The sequence below is a fragment of the Ornithodoros turicata genome, chromosome 7, assembly GCF_037126465.1.
Source record: "Ornithodoros turicata isolate Travis chromosome 7, ASM3712646v1, whole genome shotgun sequence".
Classification (NCBI taxonomy): Eukaryota; Metazoa; Arthropoda; class Arachnida; order Ixodida; family Argasidae; genus Ornithodoros; species Ornithodoros turicata.
Genome location: NC_088207.1, coordinates 58,455,017 through 58,475,008, shown reverse-complemented (window position 1 = coordinate 58,475,008; position 19,992 = coordinate 58,455,017). Strand labels below are relative to the sequence as shown.

At 43.7% G+C, this 19,992-nt stretch overlaps 1 protein-coding gene across 1 annotated transcript in view; it reads left to right on the top strand.

The window, feature by feature from the left end:
* The window catches only part of LOC135401735 (phosphofurin acidic cluster sorting protein 2-like), a 30,577-nt gene that overhangs the window by 916 nt on the left and 9,669 nt on the right, over nt 1-19,992 (top strand). The window contains exons 2-12 of the mRNA XM_064634293.1: nt 11,634-11,721; nt 12,101-12,190; nt 12,308-12,433; nt 13,305-13,461; nt 13,528-13,673; nt 14,010-14,069; nt 14,140-14,303; nt 15,851-15,896; nt 16,505-16,564; nt 17,453-17,692; nt 19,233-19,450. Coding sequence (XP_064490363.1) covers nt 11,634-11,721; nt 12,101-12,190; nt 12,308-12,433; nt 13,305-13,461; nt 13,528-13,673; nt 14,010-14,069; nt 14,140-14,303; nt 15,851-15,896; nt 16,505-16,564; nt 17,453-17,692; nt 19,233-19,450 — 1,395 coding nt within the window. The remainder of the gene's footprint in view (nt 1-11,633; nt 11,722-12,100; nt 12,191-12,307; nt 12,434-13,304; nt 13,462-13,527; nt 13,674-14,009; nt 14,070-14,139; nt 14,304-15,850; nt 15,897-16,504; nt 16,565-17,452; nt 17,693-19,232; nt 19,451-19,992) is intronic.

Sequence of the window (19,992 nt, the reverse complement as noted above, 5' to 3'; positions counted from 1 at the left end):
AGGATATCATCCATTCTATCACGCGTGAGAAAGTTGGTACTTTTGTGAAGTGATTTGGAGCATATAGCCAGTGTACCATCGCACGCACTGGAAACTTTGAGAAGGATATAGCACGTACAATATGGTTTCGAAGTGAAGGGCATGACGATATCCTGTGCCTTTCATGTTTCAATGTTCAATTGTGCAAGAAACGTACATCAAAAGCTGTCCAGCGGAAAAGTCCGTACACAAATCTCACAAAGTGCAACAAAGTGATGCAATCATGATGAGCTATTGTCATTCAAGACTATCACAACCATTCTTGCTTCATCTGCGCTTTTAGCGTACGTGTGTCATATAGATTATCGAAGAGGAAGTGCTTTGATTCATTGCTTCCTATCTGTTCACATTAATCGTTATGCGTATAGCTGCACCATCCAATGAGCTAAGGTTACTTAGGGAGCAGACTTCGTTTCCAACCCTCGAAGCACTTCACAGTTATGTCATTCAACCAGCTGATAAGAGTATTCAGCTACTGATAGCCTCGTAAATGAAAGGAAGCAAGGCTGTTGCTGCATAGAGCACTTTCACACTTGACCATTGCTATTTTAACCTCTCAGCACTTTTATCGAACCAAAATTCCCAGAAGTGGCATTTGTTTTGTGGATAAAATGATTTGTAGCACCAGCTATGTGTCTTAAGTTAAGTCTCTGTGGTTAAGGAAAAGCTAAAGGGTCCTCTCAATACTTGCTCAGGACTGCCACACACTTTCTCTTTTTTTAGGGCTTTGTGGAGATGTGGGGGATGCCGAAAAAAATGTTCCGTCCGAGTCTTCCAATACGTTGTAACGGAGGTGTTCCAGATTCAGTGCTGGGATATCCCAAATTAACTGCCTCACTAATCCATAAATGGGGTAATTTGGACCGTTGTCAAGATGTCAGTAAATGAGTCAAAGGTACATTTTCGAGGTTGCAGTACACATAATATTGCAACTTACGTACAATTATAAATATATAAATAATATATAATAATTATTACTGCGGTTCTTCTTAGAGAAAACTTACTAGCTCTGCAGCTGGTGACTACAAATAGCGTTACTCAACCGCTATGTGAGTCAGCTTAAAAGGTCGTCCACCCCTTGTTCTCAAAGAGTGGTACAAAGCATTTGCATGTTTGCAAGTGCACTATCTCTCAACATGATCGGCATTTTGCATTGCGTGTGTCTCTTTCTAGTGCCCAAGTCGTACCACGTTTAGGGTTGAACATGGAGCCTGAATTAGAAATGTTTCCATGGCACAGCTGGTAGGTGATAGCATCTGGCCGAGATTTGGTTTTGGCCAGTGTTCAGCTCTTAAAATATGCCATCGGGATATGCTCGTGGGCTTTTAATCTTGCACGCAGTGGGCACTCACGAGGTATTGCAGTACAGAAGTATCTTTAGATCCTTTTGTCAGATTCAACATCGGGACTCGATGACGCAGAAGCTAGCTGTGACATTTGTTGCGACTTGTGCTGGTGAATTGGGCCAGTTGATCTTGATGGCAACACTCTGTGGGGATAGCCTGTTGTGGTTGTCTGCTTTTGTGTTGCATTTCTTTTGCGAGAGGAGCAGGATATATCTTTAGCCTCTAAAAACAGAAACATAATTATGCCGAGGCCTATTTGATAGTAGTTTTTGATGTCAGTGGTGACTTTTCTGACCGTGACAAACTGTGGAAAGATGAAGCGGTGCTCAGTGTGCCAAACTGAGGTGTTCCGTGCCTCTACAAGTGGCTTTATCTAATCAATAAGTGATATCTTTTGCACCAGAAAATCTCAAATGAAATCAAATCGTCAATAAGTGAAGCCAAACAACTTACGAAGTGATCGTGTGCCCTCTTCTGTGCGTAAATTAGATTCTCAGCACCCTTGTTTATTTGTTTTTACGAGTACTGTTTTTAAGTTTTTACAACCTAATGTTTACTAGGTACTTTTATAACGTCTAGTAATGCGTAATTTGCAACTCATCATTGTTCCTTTGCAATTCTCAAGTCCAGGTCTGATTTTTGCCTTACCATAATTAGTGCTAAAAAATGCCCCTAAAAAAAGCTGTGCAGGTTTTTTTTTTTTTTTTTACATCCTAGTCAATTTCCCATAAGCTTAATTGCAGTCGCATTTGACAGTTAAACTCCACAAAAATGGTAACCTGTTGGTTACTTTCCCAACAAGGTAACTTAACTAGTTTCTAAAAAAGTATCCAGTTAGAGTTGGAGTCGAATGATTGTTCCTAGAGGTCAACGACTGCAGTTGAATTGTGTAAAAAAAATGTTCACAATTTTCTTTTCTTGAGTAGGGATTTGTGCAGGAGTTTAATTACCTCTTTTGGAGGGTGATCTCTGTTATCCTCGCGCCAAATCAAATCAAATCAAAATTCTTCATTGTGAGTTGTCAGCGGCATACATACCGGAAGGACTTCCATGATAAGTAAGAGTGCTGCTACCTTGTATGGTGATGTGTCTCACGGCGTTGTGCTTTCACCTTCAGTGATAAGACGAGAACCGCCGAGAAAGTTGGGGTAGCTTATCAGGGATCTTCACTTTGGAGTAGTATGCTTCTTGTAGAGGGTCACACGAGAGGTCTCGTGTAAGATGTTACGCATGATAGCTGCTATTCTAAAATGGATAAAACCCCCAGTGCAGAGTAACACTTAAGAAGGAGAACGTGGAAAGGGGCATATAGGCTGTTGCGATGAATAAACTCTTGGTTTGTCAGTTAGTCAGTGCTGTGGGGAGCTTTTATCCGTTTTAAAACGAGGCACCAAACAGTCCAGGTTTTAACCCTATTCAAATTATTGTTGCTGTGATGACAGTTTATTTTTATTGTTTTGTGTATAAATAGTCACAATTAACTCGTTGTTCCGAACAAACGCTGGGGAACACGACCGTGTAGGGCCAACACCACTTAGATAGAGAAAGCTTGCTCACTCGTCGCCATGACGTAACAATTAAGAGTCAGCCAATGAGGATCGTGTTTTCAACGGTCGCAGCCAATCACGAACGTGCTTTCAGCGGTCGTGGCCATGAAGACGAAGCACCGTCGTCTGCGAGTTGTGATTGAACGTCCCCGCGTACTAAATGGGGGAAACTTGGAAATAAATCGCAAAAAGGTCTCAATCTTTCTCAAAACTGATATTCTGAAAAGCGTCTTGCACTTTTTGTCTAAATATTTAGGTCTACAGGTTCGAAGTTAACTGCAATCATTTGCGGGTTCTTGAGTTCGCAGAACCGTGAATCGCAGTAGCAGACTAAGCGTAGGAAGGAGAGGAGACAATAAGCAGGCCTTCTGTATCTAGGTGGCGTTGGTAGGGCTGACCACCACGTGACCAAGTCACGTGGTGGTCAGCCCTACCAACGCCGTTGCGCCCCCTCACGCCCCTCACGCGTCGTGCCTTAGCGCTTGCGATTGCAAACTGAGGAACAATTACAGCTTCTAGTTTCTTAGATTGATTCTCTTTTCGGCCCCCTGACCTTGAAATGTATTCCCCATCACCTGCAAATTATCCTCACACTTTTTTTTTTTTGTATAGTTTTCCTAATCTTGCCCTGTTGTCTTTTCTCCATCTCAGTCAGGCGGTGAAAGCACAGAATCAGAGACCGCAACAATTTTTAATCTGTTCGAACGCGTGGTGTAGTGCGGGTCTGTTGCCGTATTACGGTATAAGTGCAATGTGATATCGCTCTTTGTCTGATACAATTACTGACGCGCAAAGTGCAACATCTGCCTGGCAGTGCAAAGTCATGTGTGTTTCACAGGGCCATAATCGTTACGCTAACGCGCTTCCCTACCCGCGCTAAACGAGCGCTATTCGTAATATGTGTGATCGCTTTACCGGTCGAGCACATTAATAGCCAAGGTTTCATTCCATTATCCATACATCATATACGCGTATGCGCTCTGGTTTATACCTCGTTGGTACAGCAGTTCTTTACTGCTAAATTTTTGGTACGTCTACCATGAAGGCTGTGTACGCGATGGTGTCACGCTTCGGCCAATGTCACGGTCTCATTTCATTTTTTTTTTTTTTCGCGCGCGTGATCGCTGCATGCTCGAGCTAGCGATGACTGCTTCTCTGGGAGTTTTCGGCCGTTTCCGATAATAGTCAGTTTTAGTATATCGTACGCAAAGCGACAGCGTACGTTATACTAAAACTCACTAGTGTGATACCGATATAGCGGTGTTCGTTATATCGTTGCGTTCGGTCGGCATGAACGTAATGCATTAATATATCCGCGTGCATGCCTTACTTTGCTGATTTAATTCGTAATGAAGTATCAGTCGACCTCAGAAGTGGGGGCAGCGGAAAATGTGTCCGCTAATTGGTGTTGAGATTAGGGTTTCGAAGCCATCAGCGTACGATACTTGCGGTTTGATGGCACAGTACGTGCTGTTTAGGTACGTTTCCACTCCGCGAATGATGCTGGATAGTGTTTGTTGAGTAGTTAAACAAGTTCATACACCAATCACCGTGGCTTCTTCCTGACGCAGCGTTAAATTATTAGAAAAAACCTAACGCGCAGCTCTTACAAACGTCCACATGTGGCGCTGTCACACAACGTCTCCCGACTCACGCGTGTGTACGTCATTAGTTTCAGTGAAGATGTTGACGTCGACATGTCGTTGCCACGCGCCATTTCCAGACACCCCAGATGACATTGAGTGGATATCGAACCATTGGCCTTCAGCAGGTGGATAATTGGAACAGAATCCCGTCTGGCATGATGATGCGGAAGCCCTCCAACGGGAACCAATCCGATTAGGGCATTCCCCGCTGGCGGCACGGTGATTGGTTCGAGGTTGAGCGAATCGTGCTTCTTCCTGCTTCCTATACAGATGTTGAATTTATGGACTGCCTGCGTGCTCTTATTTATGATCGATACGAGGCACATGTATTGATCCTACCGTATCATCCCACGCGAGCTTTTTCCCAAACCTATACCAGACGCCAGTGCACACAGTCCATACTTGCTCGCGTATTAGTCAACATACGCAGTGGCACCCATGCTGGTGTATTGAATTCTGCCGCCGGCTCTACTCTGAAGGTACTCTGGCTTCTTCCCGGACATGCCGACAGAATTTCCCCCCACACACAGGGAGACAGACAGCAAGCGCAAACGTGGAATGAACAACCTTGTCTCTGCGCGACTTTTACTTCGTGGTTTCACACGCAAAGTGTACACACTGAAATTACGGTGATTTACCGCGCGTAAACATTTTTCACGCGTTGTTTTAATGTAGAGTATGAGTAAAACTAAGTGTTGCTGCGAACAAATTTTAACCAGTGCAGCAGCTGGCGTACTGCTTCAGGAACGCTGGTTGTCATCCTGGGTTCGGCCTCTGTGCATTCACGGAGGCTATCACAGCTTCCTTCGTTTACACGTAGAGGGAAGGAAAGCCCATCGAACCCGCCGATGTTCCGTACAAAAAACGACAGATAGTTGATAAACGACAGCTGATCTTTGCTTCCTCTCCGACGGAGCTAGTCGGCCGAACATATCCTCTTCTCCTATGTTGTGCCGTGTTTGGAAAGCCTTTGTACCCACGTTGGCTTTGGGTGCGTGTAATCGTAAAAAAGTAATTAGCATACGGTCAAGATACGGTGCAAAAACAATATCGAAAACTACAAAATAATGAATTGAGTATTTTTGGATGCGTTCAGGCATGATTTCAGCAGATGCAACACAAAACGAGACATAAAACGCTGGTAACAGCTCCAGTTCCTCCGCGCTTTCTGTTTGCTGCGACCGGTTTCGGAAACTGGTCAAATTCGATTACAACTTACGCGTGTGGACGCAAATGATTTTGTGACGTGACGCATTATAACGATAGAGCTTCAGTTTTTTAGTACGCTGTCACCTTTGTGTACGTGAGGGATAGCGTGGTGGTTCTGCCAAATGCGCAAAGCTCTGTGTATGTCTTGCTCTGTCATTCTGCGCGTGCGCAAAACAACCGTTATCTCTTGCGTGCGCAAAGGCGATAGCGCACGCTGTAATAAAACTCACTAGTGAGTTTTAGTGTACGCTATCACCTTTGCGTACGTAAGGGGTAGCGTTGATGTATCTGCGCAATGCGCGAAGCTCGCTCTTGTTTGCGCGTGCGCAGAACCATCAACGCTATCCCTTACGTGCGCAACGGCGATAACGTACGATGCACTAAAAGTCATTCCAAAATATCACGTCGCGAAACCTCGTAATTTTGTGAAACGTCCTGGGGAACAGTTTTGTTTTTCCGTGTTCACTTTCGACTCTTCTATTCTTTTTAGTGCTTTCACTCGATCATAATGTTCTCGCGACGGAAGTTCACGAATTATCAGCTTTCACGTCTAATGTACGACGCTCCCAGTAACGACTTGGGGGGGGGGGGGGAACTCGCGACGTTAAAACACGATTATTGGGAATTACCTCCTCATATCTCTCCCGAAACTTTTGGCAGGACGACTGCGAAGCGTTATCTGTGCCAGCGTCTGGACCTGTCCGGTACCTAACTTTACCGTCTAGAGCAGTCGTGTTTCAAGAAATCCTCGTCCCAAAATAGATCAGTAAAATTCGCGTGCGATTATTTTGTGATCAAACTTTATAGCCACTGTTCGCTAAATCTCGTCGCATGCGTGTCAGTAGCATTCGGCTTCTGTTCGGTGAAGCGTCGTATAGTTACGGATTGGAGATACTTCTCCGAACGGGTCTTCGGCCGTCTTTATCTCGGCGATACAGACACACCTATGTGACGTTCGCGATCTTTATGTGCACGTGCAGTGTGTTTTTCTCATTTTCCTACGAAACTACGCGACGTACAAACGCAATTTTGCACGTGCAGCATTCGCACGTGCCTCATGCATAGCGCGTGACTTTCATCTCTTACTGTCGCTCCAAATCCGTTCGTGAATGAACATTAGTAGGATGTGGCAATGTATAGCGGCCTAGAGTAATAACGTGGGAGGTCTAGGTGATTGCCACGTCCAACTGGGCCACGGTGTGTCAACGCCACCTATAGATAGAGAAATCTGCGTATCTCTCGGTTCAGTTCTAAAACGCGCTACTCAGTTCATTCGGTCCCTATTTCGTGAACTCCATAAAGTTTAGACGTTTAGTGTTCGTACGTGGCTGGTTTGGTATGTGGGGCGGGGCGTGCAGATTAAGGTACGGTTAGCTGGATCCGTGCCTAAATGCCAGACCCCAACGGACGTGATGGAGCGGCCCACGAATACGCGAGCTATATAATCCCCTTTATGTGTTGGAAGATGTTACACAATGGGAGCGGATATAATTAGTTTGTTTTTCCAGTTCCATTTCAGACTGGCGACGTGTCATAATTAAATGAGCGGGGGGCAAGGGATTCGGCCTTGGAGTTAGATGGGAATGTCATGACTCGTCGCTAGGCTCTGACGGTAGTGTAACTTTTTGACGACTGACGCATTATGGGATCGTGTTTCTAAGCATAGGAACGTGACTTGCAGCTTCTTCTTTTTCATTATGGCCTACATTTCTGTGAGCGATCCAATAAACAAAATGGCTAATTTAGAAAGATGAAGGGCACAGGCGAGCTGGCACATGTGTCGAAAATGATATATCACTGTTGATGTCAGTTGACTTACTCTTGGACGCTCATAATCTACACATTGTAGTGCTCATTTAGACCGAGTGTTGGTCTTGACCACGCGTTTATTTGGACTAACTCTCTGCCAAGGCATATGTCACTCCACAAATAACTCTTGTCTAGTCAGGTAAGACGGCCTGTCGACGGTTTTGTCTCGCGTTTCGTTTTGGACAAAGAGCTGGTGGCCTAAATAAATATATGGTCAAATTAGCGAAACTCTGTGTGACACATGTCCAGTCTAGAAACTCCATCCAGTGTGTCACGCCTCTCATTCGCGAGCCTAACAAAGCACCATAAATATATGCGTCCCATTCTGATCTTTTGTTTTTAACGAGGCAAGATATATGCAACCTTTTCTTCTTCGCGTTTTGTGGCACGTGTCACACGGTGACTTCCCCTTGTTTTCTCCAACCTGTCTCGCTGTATTCGCGAAGTTGTGCCGAATAAATAAAATGCGTGAAATGTGTGACGCCTTCTTTTTGCTGGCCTCAGATTTTTCAACGAAAATCGGCGATCTTACCTGTGTCTAACACTATTCGGGGACGTCACAGCACCTTTACCGAAATCCCATCCCACAATTTGTGTGTTGGAAATTAAAACGAAGTATGTTGCGTCGCGGGCACGAAGCAGAAACGCGCTTTCGAAACAACGAAATTGTCGTCTGCAAATCCCTCCTGCTCATTTGGGACTTTGAACACCTTCTTATAAACGTACATATATAGTAAAAAAGTAGGTGCGCACGAGCGACCAATTTGACCATTCCCACTACGGTGTTGACCTTTTCGGCTCAATGCGATTGATGTCTGAATCACGTGGTTTCCCCTTTTTGCGCCGCTGCTTGACCGCCCATCTTCCGTCACATGAGCTGCCGAATACTCTTTTTCGACGCACCTTCAGTTGCAGAGGTGTGCGTGCGATGTTCCGCGGAACATTTCAGCAGCAGGAACATTTGCGGAACATTTGGAGCTTCATGACGTCATGGCTGTGGGAAATCTACTCGAGTATTTACTTGCATATTAGACGCATTTGTCGCATCGCCGCGGATACCTCGGAACAAAACGGGAGTTACGTGTACTTTGAGTGTTGGGTTCCAATCTTCTCCCGCGTATTGAACAATATCATATCAATGGCGATATGGTTTTAGGTAAAAAAACAGGCGTCTTATACGCGAGTAAATACGTAACCAGCGCTAAATGGAAAGGTATCCCACCAGCTATCAGTTTGTTTTTAGCTGTTCTGGGCGACCTGGTCGTGTTAAGATAGTCGGCCTACAATCTATAGTACTGGAGCGATAAGTGAAAGTGGTCTGCAAGCGCTGGGATGTGTATTCTATTCGTACTCGAATACTTTTTCAGTCTTCTTCTTCGTAAACCCTGCCATGCCCATCCAGTCGTGTTAATTGTCACATTGTGTTAAAAAAAGAAAAAAATCATTCTTAAAAATGTCATTGCGCCTCAAAGGCCGCACAAAGCCCATATGTAGCGATGCCCAAAATAGTAGCAACGTTCGTTAATACGCATACACTTCTCCTGACAGGCATGCCTATGAATTGAAGCCACTATACTGTCACAAAAAAGTGTATTTCATTCGTTTGAGATGCCCAAAATAGCTTCATTAGCGATGTTCACTTGAGAGCCTGTTTACGTTCAGTTCACTTTTAGCTTAATTGAGTCACTTAGGAATGGAAGACTTCTAAGGAGTTTTCCTCTGACAGAAGCTTTACTGAAATCAGCTTACTTATCCACAGTCTTAATTTCCTAAAATAGATTGCCCCCGTACAGAAATATATTTCAGCTTAAACCTTTTTTTTTCTGTCAGTAACAAAGTGCAGTAATGGATTAGTGAAATGACATTTGTTTTCAGGATCTTTTTAAATTATCTTACGTGTGTAAAATATATATTCAATATAAAAAGTGAGACAGCCACAAACTAATACAATGCAAGAACAAATGATTCCAGCCCGGAAAGTGAATTGTTAGGAATTTCTTAACGGGAAGTAATTCATCATCATTAATCATCAGTTTCTTTATCGTCAAATTCATCATCATTAATCATCAATCTTTCATCATTAATTTCTTAGGCACTTGAGGCTCTGTATGTATTTGTCCTTTCTATGTATTCCAGCCTGAGAAGCACTTAATTACATGATACTAATGGTACAACGTGTTACAGAAAGATGGTTGACATTTGGAAGAACACACAATGAACTAATGTTTCACATTCCCGTGGATTTCCGGCTCAGAATCGCTTATTCAATGTCTTGACCTATATTGATATGCTGCAAGCTCTCTCCCAAGCAGCACAATGTACTGAAAGTTGAGTGCAATAGGGGTGGACGGTATGTGCCTTATCAATGTACTTTAGCTTCACGGGTGCGTTCAAGGCCTTCCACCTACCCGTCCACCCCTAATGCACTCGACTTTCAGTACATTGTGCTGCCTGGGCTGTGTTTGTAGTTATCGTTGCTAGATCAGACATAACAGTAATGTTCTATGATACTTGTAGGTGCCGTTACAACTAGAGTGGCTCCTTGCACATGCATCTTGTGCACTTTGCGTCACAGGAAAGAAAGAATAGTGCTGACGGGCATTAGTGAATACGCGGCGTTTTTTTTTTATCCTTCAGATTTTTTTAATATAAAATTTTCATTCATATAATCATTTTAATATAAAATTTAATTCAGATTTTTTTAATATAAAAAAATCTGCGACAGCAGCAGTCGTTTTCGCATTTGGGTTAGACGGCCAGGCGAGTGATACTACTAGGTGACTAATTACCTAAAATTAATTTCTCTTGAATTAGGGGATTTCGAGCAAAAGCGAGGCAGCACAATGGGAGACAATCCTCGTTGAAAGCCGTTCCATTTTTAAATAATCTCGAAACGCGCACGCGTGTTGAAATATCCGTCCCCGAATTTTGCTACGCAAATGACCGGAAACCGAAACTGCACCGGTAGGGAGGGAGCACAGGGCTCATTCGAAGTCGGAGGGCCACGTGCTTTGGAGCGATGGAGGTGATTGCAGTAGGTGCTGCCCAGGCGCTCCTGGGGCGCACGGTTTTGGTTTCGGCTCATTTGCATAGCGAAATTCATTTCGCGGCGCGCGCTCGTTTCGGGAATTTTTTGGCGCATTCCATTGGCAGAGCTAGGTCAAAGTTTTGCCCCTTGACGGGGCAAAAACTGTTCCATTGGCAGAACTGTGCATACGTTGGATGTTCCTTTGTTGGAGCAGGGAAAAAAAAAATTTTGCTCCAAGGAGCAATACTTTTAGAGCCAGCGATTACCTCAGCGGAACACGACAGAGAAGAGGAGGCACGTGCGCGATAAGTGAGGCCGTGATGTACGAGCTTTCTTTCTTTTTTTTTTTTTTCCTTTTTACTCGTGCATCGCGCAGGTGGTCGTGCCTCTCTTGAACAGTGGAAATAACGGTGCGTCCCGCTGTGCGTGATTATATTGTGCGTTTCCGAAGCAGTTTACTGAACCCCACGTGGCGTGGCCAAAGCAAACCGGAGAAAGCGCGCGGATCACGCGCTATGCGCAGAGCGCGCCCACACCTTGAACGCTGAAAACAAACAGTGCGACCCTGTCGGGAGCATGCAGGAAAGCCCCGCAAAAATTGCTCTCCCAATGGAATTCGACAGTCTCCCATTCTGCGGTCTCGCTTTTGCCCGAAATTCCCTAATTAAAGCGTTAATTAATTTGAGGTAATTAGTCATCTCGTAGGCAGATACTTTCTTCGAGAGGATGTCCGCCTTGCCGCGTAACGCGACAAAAAAATAAAATAAAATAAAAATCCACACTGCTCTCGCTCCTTTTTTTATAAAAATTCTCTTAATGGTAAAAAAAAACAAAAAAACATTATGTATACCTTATTTTTGTTGATATGGACATCCCTGTGGGATGTGACTGGGGGGTTAACCCGAGCAGTGTGGAGACATTTGCCTTCTTTCTTAAAACAAAGTTATTCCAAGGTGTACTCATGTTTTCTAAAATCACTCATTACATAGTCTATATCGTTTCCTTGCAGACAATGCACCTTCACATTGACGAGGCTGGTCCTGATAAAACCTGTGGGAGGCGATGTGACGTCGGTCATAGTGGCCGTCAAAATGCAGGTGAGTCTGAAGCAGGCAACAGTAAGTGGACAGGGAGAAATCTCAGGAGGAATCCAAATCTAGGAAATGTAGCTGTAGTGTTGAGTGTAACAACTCCTTCTAGAGGGTGTGGTGAGGGATGTTGGTGAATGTCAGCTTTTGTTTTAGCTTTTTCGTGTAGTTATTAAATTTTTTATTTCTTTGGCAAATAGCAACCCGCAGTTGTAATTGGATGAAGTTATGCAGGAAAACTGCTTACGTCGCTAGTTTTGCTACGATACGCCTTTAGTTATTTCTTTTGTGCGTTAGAAACGACAACAGTACTGCTTTACAGTTTCAGTATGTCGGGTTTATCCATATTTTATCGTCGTTGAACCTCACAAGAGCGTAAATATTGCAGAGTTCCAAACGAACTTTACGTTCCAATGACATACCGGTTCCCAACAGCGGTCTGCTGGACAGCGAGCTGGACCTCACGTTTTCATTACAGGTTTGTTAATAAACCGATACTAGTTAATGTTGACGATCAACACTAATGCTACAGACTTGCAGCGCTAAATAAGTTAGTGCCTGTCTCACAGCTTTCTTTCTTCGTATTTTTTTTTAGTATCCTCATTACTTGAAGGGTGGCGGCAACAAACTCCACGTAATCCTGCAACGCAGGAAGAGGTATAAGAACAGGGCCATGTTGGGGTACAAGACGATAGCCACAGGAGTGATCAACATGTCCGAGGTGAGAGACTTAGCTTCCTTACGAAGCTTTCTTGGTGATTGGCTAACTTGCACGTGGGTACTATGGGGGTACTGAATGGCTGTGGGAAAGGAAATTAATAGTTACCACGAGGGATGAAGTACAATTGAAAATTGTGGAACTTTTTTTTTTTTTTGTGATACCCTTGGGGTCCAGTAACGGACCACCCAACCACTGGCTTTGACATTCAGCTATAAATAATTGTCTCCCAGTAATTTTTCTCAGTGGTTTTCAGCAACATGAAAAATTGTGACATAGTAGTTATTTTGTACGTTTTTTTGGCTTAGTTTGGCGAAACTCTTACTTTCAGTGACCTTTAATATAAGCGGAGTAGTGCATACTCTACGCTTCGTTACAACTTTGGTTTAAATTTAAATTTGGTTTAAAGCAGCAGTCCGGACAGAACCAAAACTAAACAAACACTGTCGCATGCCGTCATACGATGCCAGGAGTCACTGTGCGAAATATTTAATTAGATTTGCAGCCAATTCGTCGTAATTAGTGTTACTGCCATTTGCCAGTGCTTTTGCTCCTATGGACGTCACCGTCAGTGACTTCCGCTCTCTGTGCTACCAAGCAATCGATCGCCAGAGTGGAGTGAGAATTTGCTGATTATGTTTTACCATATCTCAAAACTGATTGACCACCTTTACTATTGTGTCGTCTGCATGGCTGCTGTAACTTACCGTGCCATACTCAATGTAAAACCGAAACTGGACGTGCACTGAAACTTTTTCGAAGGCTGCACCATTCTGCTGGACACAGTGTAGCTTACGGTGTATACACTTAATGTACCCTAACTTTCGACAGTCCCAGTCTGTTCCTTTAAACATGGCGTGCATTTGACGCGTAGGTGTTGCAGCGACCGCTCGGCAGGGATCTTGAGCTGATGAGCGAAGAGAAAGAGAAGGTTGATGCCATCGGTCGCATTCGCGTTGAAGCACTCAGTTCGCAACCCGTTGAGCAGGAAGACCCAGACAGGCAGAAACACCCGCACTTCGCTAATGCAGGTCTGTGCTCTCGTGACGAGCGCGCAGAAGTAGCGAGTTGCTTACGGATGCTCTTGGCTGTCGTAGATGCAGAACGATCGGCAGACTACACGGACGATGAAGATGACTCCTCGTCTAACGATGAAGGCAGCGATAGCGAAGCAGTCGTTGAGGACGGTGCTGGGCACACCAACGGGGCTTTAAGACGTAGGAGATCGTCGCAGATGCGCAAGGTAGGGATGCCTTTGGCTTTGCCACGTTTAGTAAGCTTTTCTTCGTTTCCTAGGCCCAAATGTGACGCGATATCTTTAGGTGCGCAAGTTCTACTTTAGCCTCTACTACTGACATCCTGAAATATAGTCCATAAGGTCGCTAGTTCATAAAGTAAAGTTAATAAAGTGATAGCTCATAAAGTAATTTTAAGCAAACAGACCGTGGCGACTAACATATATGTGTCCATAATTGGATGTACTTTTGTCTAGATTGCTGGGATGCTTTACTCGAAGTTCTTTTTGACAAAGCGTATTTCGAATTACTAAGCATTCACGTTTTTCAAACTTCTCTTTCAGAGGAATATTAAGCAGAAGTTCATCGCGCTATTAAAGAAGTTCAGGGTTCAGGGCGCTGAGGTAATTGACATCTATAAAGCGTACATAGACGGGCTTTCAATAAATCCCCATTTAATCTACGGCTCTTCAGGCATTTGATACAGAGCACTATCCAGAAGAACTGGAACAGGAGCTCATGCACAAGAACCCGCGTGAAATCGAGGACCTGCTATTCGATGAGCTGGATGACCTCTCTGACAGTGGACCCGAAGCTGATGACATCAGTATATCGTCTACTCCGAAACCTAGTCTCAGGTCAGTCTTACTGGATTGTGATTTTCTTGTTGGTACATGTGACCTCAACATTACTTTCAAAGAGACAGCTGTGTCATCATAACTTGTGAATGGAGATAGGTTTAACAATATCGAAAGAAGACACAATTTATAGAGCCTGAAGTTTTAGGGTTTTGCCCGATTCTTCCCCGAATTTGCACCCCGAATTGAACATTGCCTCTTTAGGGTGAAACCCGGTTGTTACCTGGCAAATTGCCCTCACTGGGATGTCTGTAGGAATGCATACGGTTAGCTCGAGTAACTGAGCACAATTTCTCCCCGAATTTAGCGTACTGGAATTTTTTTTCACCCGAATTTGCGCGAATTTAGTGCGCACGTTTTTTTGCCCTATTTTTTACCCCCGAATTTAGAAAAAAAAATATTTCCCAAAAACTTCGGGCTCTAATAATTTAGCGTGAAACACAGTAAAGGAGCAGTGGAGTGACACTTAGCATTGCTTGGAGACTGAAGTAGGTACCCAAAACAAAACGCAAGTTTGAATGCTCAGATACTTGTGTCATGCTACAATGTTATATTCGAATTTTGTTACGTCTCAAGTTTAGCGAACAAATTTGCTGAAGATAGTTGCTGAAGTAGTTATACTACAGTGCAATCCCGTTAACTCGAACTCGAAGGGGATGGAAGGTTTGTTCGAATAAAGCGCAGTTCAAAGTAAAGGGAGCATCTCTGAATGAGGAGGACTCGATGCGTTGGCAGCATGTAACAGCCGCATCGGGGACTCATCACGCCGCAAATATAACACGTTCATCATTTCAAAATATTTATTTACGGGCAAGCACCAAAACATCTTGGAGCAGAAAATAATCCGTTATATTAAGTGCTTGAATTTGTTTCTTCAGGCACCGCACAATCATCGTTAGTGATGTTAAGCCCAACTCATTTGTGAACCTCGCAAACACGATTATCAACCCAAATCGAGAAAATATTGTCCGTTATGCGCACCTTTTTGTTGGCTGCGTTGTCCACAAGAAGGGTCTTGACCTTCTTAAAACAGTGAGGTGTACTTGCTTTGCCACCCACAAATACACTGTATCGTTCCATGCCTTTGCGCCATTAGAGCAATTAGTTCTTTGTACCTCTTTCCACTGGCACAAATGTCGCTTTTGTAAGCAACGGCCTTATAAGCAACGAGAAAACGTAACATTCGGCAATCTCATTAAAATAAAGCGTTCCACACGTTCATGTGTGTGTTCGGCTTATGGGGCATTTTCCTCATCGAAATACGCAACTTTGAAGGGACCCAGGCGGAAGCTGGAATTAAGAGATTTCGAATTAACGAGATTGCACCGTACTCACCTCGAAGGTATGTACAATAAAAGTATCGAATTACGAGCGTGTGGCTACCACTTGCACGCCTTCCAATGTATTTTCGCTAATGTTTTCTAGAGGTTCCAGCGAAATAAGTGTCTCTCGTCAAATGCACAATTTTTTTGTCTCGTTGACACATTGTGTATCTCATTCACTGCCTGAATATTTGAAATATTTGAAAATATGCGATTCCATTTCAGACCCTTTTTCTCGACATCCACACTCGTTCCTCTAGAAACAGAAAAGGTGCGAGATTCACCTCTGTGATAAAACATTTTATGCGCATGACCTTACGATTCTAAGTCGCTGTTACGCTTCCTGTTGCTCGCATTCTGCAATAAATGTTTTTGTATGCACCACGCTGTTTGCATTGTCTGGCTGGCTAACAATAAAATTTTGCTTCTGCTTCACATTCACGTTGCAAAATTAACGAATAACCTTGCATTTGTAACATCTGGAATGTGTTTAGTTGCATGCTGCGCGCCCCCTTAGAGGATTGTGTGCTGTCCAGCTTGGATTTGATTGATTGGAAAAAGAAAAAAAGTGGAGATGCGAGTCCCAAAACACTCGGGACTGGCTACTCCAGGATGCGTTAATACTTACAGCTTGCTATACGTAAAACAAATAAAGGAAAAGGAGGAGGGTGGTGGTTGTGCCATAGCATGCGCATATTTTTGGTCTTTTCCAAACCTGCATGTCTTTGTGTGCCTATGACGTGAATTTTGTGCGAAAAAAAATTAATGCGACTGCGCAAAATGCCTTTAAAAAAATCGCAGTGAGATGTCAATGCTTTTTACTCCCACGGATGAAGGCTGTATTTCCTTGCATAACATTTTTTTTCCCTCCCATTTCAGTCACACTCGGAAAAACATAGCGATGACAGCCTTCGAAAAGGAGAGTCAGATAGTGCACAGGTACATTTATGTATACATTTAATTTCAGTAGTATATGAGACTCTGTTACGCGAGCATAGAAAAGAGTGTTGATCACCTGGCAGTAAGTACCTCCGAAATGTTCCGGCCGAGTTTGGTTGTTCCTCTTTCCTTTTGCTATGCCTAGCTGATTGAGAAGTATGTTGCAGGAATCGGATGCCCAACTTCCAATTTTATTGCATATTAGGCTGCTTCGAGTGCAGCGGGGAGCGTAATATAACGTACGATTCGCATTACACGTAAAAGGAGTGAAATACCTGAGATAAGATAGAACTAGTTTCGTCGGCTGCCTGTTCATAGGAGTTTCCTGACAAAATTAATGTTTCGTGAAAATTTTTCTAATTTACTGCTCGTTTCAGTTGCGTTTTTAGCGTTTCCTAAGGACCCCCCCCCCCCCTCTCAAAATCAGAAGTCACCAATCATCAACCCCATTATCACCAGTAAGGCACAGATTGAACTACACAGGCAAAACCTTTCCTGTGTAACAACCTGATTTTTAAGTTTTTAATGTGTATCGGGACGAATGCACAAATGTGGTGATCCACTGCCCCTTACAATGAGGAAGACCTTTTCTCACCCTCCTTAACTACGTAGAAATGATAAGGCCACAGTCTCGTCTGCTTCGGCCAGTCTCGGCAGAAGAATTTGAACCTGGACAGCTTTTTCTACAAATGGCTGCCCTCGCAACTAGAAGCAGCTTGTTTCCAAGCCTCTAAAAGCACGGCGGTGATTGGGAATTGGGATTAGGATAGGGAACCCTTCGGATTATAGGAAGTTCGAGCAGTGATAAAATGTTGTTCTATCTAGAAGGTGTTGCTTCATGCTCACATCAACAGAGCTTGAATTTTAACGGAAGTGGCGCACTTGCAGGACACTGGAACAGAGCAAGAGTACTACGACACTCCTGCGTCCACGGGAAGTCCGCCCAAGATGACACCGGAGGAACGGAAGTCCTCGTCAGACAAAGAAACTAAGGAGAAGAAGTCTAAGCTGTTTGCCAGGGAACGGCACACGTCCACGAGCAAAGAGAAGCGGGCACCTAGTCAAAAGGAACAGCGGGAGAAGGGAAGCATCGATAAGTCCACCAGCTTGAAAGATACAGAAAGCAGCGTAAGTATCAGCACGCACTTGCACGTTGTACCACGTTTTCCAGTGCGTACTGCGCATGTCGCACGTGTTAAGAACTGTCCAGAATGTGTGTTGTCCACTAGTGCATGTAACACGGAACTTTTTACGGAAGGTCTGTTCCTAAGATGTTATGGAACCTCTAGCCTTCTGCCTTTGGTCCATCCACTTGACATGGGCCGGAATCATTTGCTTATTTGGGAAAAGTGGGAAAATTGGATGCAAATTGGATGATAGCACATAGTGGGGTTGTACATTGAGTTCTTAAAGTTTATATATGGAGCATAGGATGCCAATGAGGTATCACCGTAGAGCCCCTAGCGTTCCGCGATTCCGCAAAATTTTGCAGAATTGGCCATTTCTCGCAGAACCTGCTGTTTCCCTTAAAATTATGTGTTTTTTGCGGAATATTCGATGTATTACAGAATTATGTAAGGATTTCAACTGGCCTGTGACACTTTTGAGATCTAAACCTGATCAGAATACCTGACGTGACTGATACAGCTGGCACCAAACGGCTGAAAGTGCCGCAACGAAAGAGAATTTAACAGGATCGCCCGGAGAGAAATTGTCAGAGTTGAGTCTAGTTTTCTTTGCACACTGAAAAGTTACGAAAGGCTGAAAAAGCGTGTGGGACGAGTCGTTGAGGGAATGGGAGAATTCTGCAACTTTTTTTTTTTTGCTAGTTTTCTCTTGCCCACGGAATCCCGCAGATTTGTAAATCCCACTTCGCGGAAATGTTGATTTTCCACCGCAGAAAGCTATGGGCTATAGTATCAGTAGGGCTGTGTGAATATTCGAAAGTATTCAATCTTAGGGTTGAATAAAGTGATGTATTTGATATTCGAATTGAATATAGTACTTTATCAAATACTTTGAATATATTTGGGTCACTGATCACCCGCTATGACGGCATACAAGCCTGACAGTTTCGGTTTCTACGGGCTAAATTTTGTGAATTTTTGGTTCCATTGTGTACCACACTGGGACGAATCCAATCTTAAAAAATCCGAAACTTCCGTGGCGAACATTTGTTATGGATTGGAGTGCAGTTCTACATGAAGATGAAGATAGTGCCTCGTATGTGCTTTATTTTGCAGCATGAAACAACTCAAGAATTCTGTTGATGTTCTGTTGATGTTCTGTTGACTCAAGTATTTGTCCTGATATTTTATAAGTAAATGACACGATGAGTAAACCCAGGCTTTGCTTACTGTGGATGCTGGTAGTGAAGGGTTTACAGCTTCTGTGTGCAATTAGCGCCAGTACTTTCACCTCCATTAGCATTGATGTGCACTATACACTGGAAAATGTGGTATGTGCAACCCGTTTTATTGACGTGTGGATGGTCAGATGAGCCAATCTTACAGCGTAATGAAATAATCTTGCGGGGCTAATATTTTTTTTACAACCCCTCAAACATGTCAAGGACACTAACATGTTAGAGTCTGTTTTTTCAAAACTGATATTTTTCTTGAGTTTCCGTGAAATACATGTGCACTGCATTGCACCGTGTACAATGCAGCCGCGCAAATCTGTTGTGGACCAGTTGGCCTGCATCTTCCCTACGGATGAGAGCATTCCAGAGAGGATAGTGCTGGTGGACGCAGGTGGTCATCCTGGTGGTCACGGTGTTGCACTGGCACTGCAGGCAGCAACGCAGCAGAGCTGGGTTGTCACTGCAGGCACAGGGCCAGACCTGCGAGCATCTGTTTCTACGCTTGTCAACAAGATTCAGAAGTTGTAAGTTTGTAGATTTTGTGCCTGGTCACTTTTCGGTTAAGTTCCAAGTTATTTTAGTTTCGGCAGTACATTACAAAATGAATGTCTGTGGCCCGCTGACTAGGTTTGAACCACACCTGGTCCCACTTCATAGTTTTGTAGGCTCGTACAAATAGTCCCTAATTGAGATTCCTTTTTTGCAATGCAATTTGAATTTTTTAAAAAATTGCTAACAATTAGTTTCAAGTTGTTTGTGATGTGGGCTTTGACAGTATTGAAGTTTAGATATGAGTATACGAAACGCAATAATTATTACTTTTTAAATCCGTAGCTGCAATTTAGATTATCTTCATTGATTAATAAAGCATTGAAGGCATAGTGGAGGAACATACCCTTGCAACCTACACTTATTAAAATTGTAGCCTTTCAAATTTCGTTTGTTTTCCACGTGACCTTTGCATCGTCATGCATGCTAATGACGAAACGAGAAAAGAGAAAAAAAAAATTTAAACCTCTCGTACGATGTACTGTCCTGATACCCTTCACCCTCCAGAGGGCAGTGA